Consider the following 5,716-nt stretch of genomic DNA (forward strand, 5'->3'; position numbering starts at 1 on the left):
CGGAGAACCGGAATGTCGAGGCTAAGTCCTGGAGAGCCGTCGTGCCCAGGAAAGAGCATCTCCAGATTGTAGAGTCCCCGGGAACGCGGGGGTTGGAGAGATGCTGAGACCCCATAGGAGGGGACTGGAGGCAATAGTCCCTCTTCGTGAACCTCGCGGTCCTCTCTTCTCTTCCCGGCTCTTGGTTCCGTTCCCGCCCTCTTCTACTCTCCTCTTTCTTCAAACCCCAGCAGTTGCCTTTACTCGGAGGATGGAGGCCCCGTAGACCTTCCATTCACCCCCTAGTGCCACGGGGCTGCTGCATACAAATTGAAGAGCCTCTTGGGTCCCTGGGGTTGAGGCCCCAAAAGCCACCTGCCTCAGTACTGCTGCGACATCCACAACTGCCAGCAGCCGCCCTTGGTTTTCTTTCCTCCCTGTGCCGCTGCGTGGGCGGCTGGCAGACGTCCCCTGTTACATCTCCTGGGGGAAGCACGTCCCCAGGGCCTTCAGCTGGATGCTGCAGTTCGCAGTCCCAGAGATGGCTCCGGGAGAAGTGCAGTCGGGTCGCCGCTTCCCTCCACCGCGCAGCCCCTCATCCTGGCAGCGACCCGCAGGCAGAGGGGAGGGACCGAGCACCTGGCCCCGGCGGGCGTAGCAGAGCCGAGGTGCCTCACCAGGCCCTGACGCCCTGCAGCGTGGCGGCCAGGTGGCCCTGTGGGGTGGCGTTGGGGCCGCCGGGGCCAAGGCCCGCACTGGCCAGTGGTGTGGGTGCCGCGGGGCCCGAGGGCGCGCTGGCGTAGCCGCCGCCGTAGCCTGCGCCGTAGGGGGCACCGGTGTAGCCGCCGCAGCAGGAATAGGGCGATGCGGGGGCGCTGTAGGGGCCGGGGAAGGCGGACGCGCTGGGGCCCAGGCAGGGCTTGCCGTCGCGCACCAGCACGGGCACCGCCACCCGGCGCGGCGCTAGAGGGTGGCCGGCCAGTTCCAGCGACTTGTCCTGGCGCTGCCTCTTGCACTTGTAGCGCCGGTTCTGGAACCAGATCTTGACCTGCGTGGACGTGAGCTGCAGCGCGCTGGCCAGGTGCTCGCGCTCGGGTGCCGACAGGTACCGCTGCTGCTTGAAGCGCCGCTCCAGGGCCAGCACCTGCGCCTGCGAGAAGAGCACGCGCGGCTTCCGCCGCTGCCGCGCCTTGGGCTGCTCCGGGCCGCCACCGCGCACGCCGTCGCCGCTGTCGCCAACACCGCGCTCCGGCACCCTGGTCCTGCCGCCGAGGGGCGAGGCCGCGCTCAGGCCAAGCTCTAGAAGCACAGGAAGGGACACCATCAGCGCCCAGCCTAAGGCTCACCTCAGCGATGCTTACATTGTTTGCAAGAACCAGCCTCTCCCTGGCAGCCTTCACTCCGCACCCCCTTCTCCCGCCTGCTACCCCTCAGCTCCCTCCAAGCCTGTCTGAGTGTTTCTTTTCTCCAAGCTCATTGCTTTTGTACCTGCTGAACATAAATAAATTCTGACACTCTGTACACGTCATTTTCCCCAAAAGTAGACTCTTGATCAAGAGTCTAAGGCAGCTCCATTTTCTTCTTAGAGTGCGTGTGTATGGTGGTTCAGTTTGGGGGAAAGTTTGCCGTGAGCATCAGGTGTGAGTGTGTAGGCCTAGCCGATTGGGGTGGACTTTGGGCCATCCTTGGAAGTAAAGGGGGGAAGAGGAGGAGGAGAAAGAGGAAGAAGAGAAGCTGGGGTCTCAAGAAAGCTGGAACTCAGTGACATGCTCTCCGAAGGCTTCTCTTTGCCTCCTGATCCGTGACAGCCCCAAGGGCATCTCATGGAACTGGTCTCCAAGTCCAGGAGGGGGAATCTTGAGTGTCTCCTACCTTCACTCAACTTTTGCACACACCCTTGTCTTTGCCGCCATCAATACTCCGCCAGCACCAGCGTCCCAGCTTTGTAATCCGAATTAACAAAATTTGATAAAAACAAAATATTTCCTGCCTCCTGACTCTTGGCTTGGAAACCGAGAGATGTATGAAGTTGACGTCCGTACTGGCTTTTTAAAAATCACTTTCCCCATCCTTGGGGGTCTTTCTGGCAGGCCGAGGGTGCTGGCTTCACCCTGAAGTCCTCTTTCCCCCAGGCGACTCCCGACTGCAGATGCCAACATGTAGCATTTTCTTCCCTTCTCAGCTCTCTAGAGTCCCAGCTTAAGCTCTGTTTTACCCCAAGGGTGGGTAGAGAGGAAACGCTGAACTTTTAGGGAAACTCGCCCCAGGAGAAAACCAGGAGCGTGGAGGGGCTGCCACCGAGGTGGGGCAGGACACTCCTAATTAGAGTGGGTGCGCACTGGAACCCGACTTCTAATCCCCAGCGATGCTGGCACAGTCTCCGAGGGGGTGCAGCTGCTTGGTATTTAAAATTTGAGGAAAGAAAAACTTCCTTCAAACATGCCTACGCTCAGAGAAACTAAGGCCATCTCCCCTCCAAAAGAGGAAAAATACTCACTAGGGCTTGTTTTCTTAGCACCGTCAAAAGATAACCCACCTTCCGCGACCGGGTGGCTCAAGCAGGACCATGTTTGAAAGTCGCTGACCACGAGGGGCGAAGGACTGCACAGCACCCCGCACGCGTGCCAGCACCCTATGCCCTCCAGGTCACAATCGGAGATCCTCAGCCCAGCGTCCTTGAAGGCAAGGTATGTCGGCTGGGGACCAATGAAGTGCTTGAAGCCCACCAAGAAGGTCCCTTCCCCCAGCAGAGTGCCACTGAGGCCCTGGGCTCAGTTCCTGGAGCCGGGCTCTGTCCCTCTTCGGCTTCCAGAAGCGGTGGAAGAGACACCGCCCCCGGGGCTTCGTTTCCAGCAGCGGAGGGAAGTGCTGCGCCAGCCTTAGGCTGAGAGGCTGCAGTGGTGGTCCAAGGAGCCGGACCCTTTGTCAGCAAATCCAAAATGTTTGCCGAGTTGGCCGAGCAGCCATGAGGGACTTTAGTGTTTAGAGTCGGCTACAGAAAACCCACCAACTTCTTTTGAACACAGCAAAGTTCGTGCTCTCCAGGCTTCTGGAGTTAGTGAATAACCAGCCTGCAAGTGAGCGAATAACTCCGATCTGGCCTCTATTTTATTTGGTTAGTTTGCACCTGGCACGGAGGTACCGTGGCGCAGCTTGGCAGAGGAGGCCTGCCTTGCCCTAGGAATGCCCACCAGGTGCGGAGCTTTGGCGAGAGGAAGGTGGCTTTTTCATTCCTCAGAATATCCAGCCTTTCTTGCCGAAGCCTCCCTAGGTTCGCGGAGCAGACGCAGCACAACTCCCCGCCAGCCCCTTCCCGTCCTGGGGGCTGGACGCAGGTGCTGGGGCTTTGGAGACCAGGCGCCAGGGCGCGGCCGGAGCCGCCTCCCAGGGCAGCGACAACCCGGGCTGCCTTTAACACGCTCCCGGACGCGAGAATCTGGCGCCAGCACCCGCAGGGCCTTCCACTTCTGGGGACTCAAAAGCACCCCGTCCCCATCTCCCGTGTTGCAGACGAGGAACCCGTGCGGAGGGACCGGGAGCTGGCCAGGGCTCTCAGACAGCCCTGGGGAAGGGCCCGGCCACGAGGGACCGCAGGCCGAGGAGGGCTCGCTGCTTTGGTGGCTCCTCTCTTAGATGGTTGAGAGTAGGGAGAGACTGGGAGATGGCCGGGAAGGGCGTTGGTGGTGGAGCACAGCGAAGACACTTCCGTGGTGGAGATACGGAGCTGGAGGTTCGGGGAACCGGGGCGACGCTTGTGTGGGAATGAGAGCGGCGGGGGCGGGCAGAGCGAACCCTAAGATTCAGGACCGCATTTTCCTTCGGGGCGCGGGAAGCACACCGGCTGTCGGAAGGGGGTGGGAGTGGGGGCTCAGAGGCCTGTCTTTTGGACTCCTCAAATGAAGGAAATGGGGAGAGGACCTGGGACCCCCGGACACTGGGAGATGCGTTTTCCCTCACGCCCCTCGATATCCCCCGGTAGAAGGCAAGACCTGAGCGCTTACTCACGTGGCTCCCCCACCCTTTCCGCATCCATCTCCACCACCGCCTCACAGGAACCCCCGCGTGGCTCCGATCGGTCTTGTCTTCCGTGGCCACCGGCGTTGTGAATCTCTGACCCTCGCGGCTCCGAGTCCATTCGCAGGTACGGAGAGTTTTCCGGGCTCCTCCGCACCCCACGGTGTGGCGAAGCCGCGGGGCCGCTCTGCTCGCGTTTCAGCCGCAGGATGTCCTTGACGGAGAAGGGGGTGGAGGTGACCCGACCCAGCAGCATCTCGAAGGTGGAGGGGGCGGGGCCGAGGAGTTCCCGGTCCCCGCCGGGCGCTGCGCCCCGAACTTCCCCGCTTGTCGCCGCAGGCCCCGCAGACAGACCCAAGCTCTGGGACAGACACCCAGCATCCCGAACCACGCCTTCCTCTGGGCCATCCGGGCGGGCCGGGGGACCAGGGCCCGGTGACGAGACTGCCGCGCCCCATTGGTTCCCGCAGAAACCACGTGCTAACCCTGAACCTTCTTCCCCAAACGCTTTCTTCCCGCGCCCTCTCCATCCCCAACCTCCTCCCCTTCCCACCCTCCTGGGAGGTTTGGTTCGTATTGACGGTTCTCAAAAGCAAAGAAAACGTGGCAAGATGGTGCTGCGCGCGGCGCGTACCCGCGTCAATACGGTACAAGTGGGAGCTTCTGAGGTCAAACCAGGGTCCGCAGGGTTCCTCTCCCACCCCACGCCCCAACCGGACCAGAAGACTTGCAGGGCTGGGGGTGGAGTCCCTGCTGTGCAATCCGAGCCCGTCCATCCGGCCCGATCTTAGCTCTTCTACTCCTTACAGCGCAGGGGTTGCGGGGAGAAACCGAGGTATAGCTGGGCACTCGCAGGATGGTCTTAGTGCGCGCAGAGGCCGGAAAACTGAGGGGAAGCGCATCTCGACCCGCCAGGGCCTGTATTGAGGTGGAAATGTCACACTTTGCGCAGAGTCCAGGTCTGCGGAGCCCAAATTCGCCAATTCCCAGGAGCAGAGTCTCAGCTCTGGGAGCGAAGAATGGGCTCGGGGCTATATTTGGGGGCGGGGGTGGGGGTGGGGGAGGTGTTTGGCCTCTTCTCTTCTTCCCAGAAGCTGATTGCCCGGAGCGAGTGTGCATGCAGTAGATCTCCAGAAAAGCAGTTCGGTCACAGCTGGCACCGTACCAAGTAAGGGGTGGCAGTGTTGCTTTGTGGTGAGGAACATAAAGTCAGCAGATCCAACCCTTGCTCCGGAACATAACTGCGGGCTTTGGGGCTCACTAAGCTTCACATGCCCATCAGAGGATGATTGCGAGATTTAAGTGAAATAATGTGTATGAAACTATCAATGAATGTCCACTGCTGGTATTACTCAGCCTACATTGATTAAGAAAGCATGACTTGGTGTCATCAGTCCCAGCACAGAATCGAAGGAGTTTTAATTTTTTTTTAATCAAAACGCGATCTTACTAGAGTTCTTTTAGGGACTTCAGATCAAATGTTTCTTAAACATTCTTAATGGGAATTCAGTGCTACAACAGCTTTTTGGATGTTATTTCCTAAAATCCAGTTAAACTGAATTCATCTCCGCCCTCCCCCAGACTAGTGGGCAAAAAGTTGCCTGCAAAAACTCATGCAAAGTTTCAGCAAAATTGATCATTCAGCCACCAAGTAATTATTTCTTATGCATGGTATCGTTTAATCTTTACATCAAAGCTATACCCTGAATATTCCCTGCTTCTT

General features: G+C 59.3%; 1 protein-coding gene across 1 annotated transcript; it reads right to left on the reverse strand.

Moving 5' to 3' along the window:
- Positions 1-652: 652 nt before the first annotated feature.
- On the reverse strand, positions 653-4,249 carry NKX2-6 (NK2 homeobox 6). The gene is made up of 2 exons (XM_012662974.1): positions 3,985-4,249; positions 653-1,278 (listed from the first exon to the last, which is right to left on the reverse strand). Exons 1-2 carry the CDS (start codon positions 4,247-4,249, stop codon positions 653-655), a joined length of 891 nt encoding a protein of 296 aa, XP_012518428.1.
- Between the last annotated feature and the right edge of the window lie 1,467 nt (positions 4,250-5,716).

The sequence above is a fragment of the Propithecus coquereli genome, unplaced genomic scaffold (assembly GCF_000956105.1).
Source record: "Propithecus coquereli isolate 6110/MARCELLA unplaced genomic scaffold, Pcoq_1.0 Scaffold79, whole genome shotgun sequence".
In the NCBI taxonomy this organism is placed as follows: domain Eukaryota; kingdom Metazoa; phylum Chordata; class Mammalia; order Primates; family Indriidae; genus Propithecus; species Propithecus coquereli.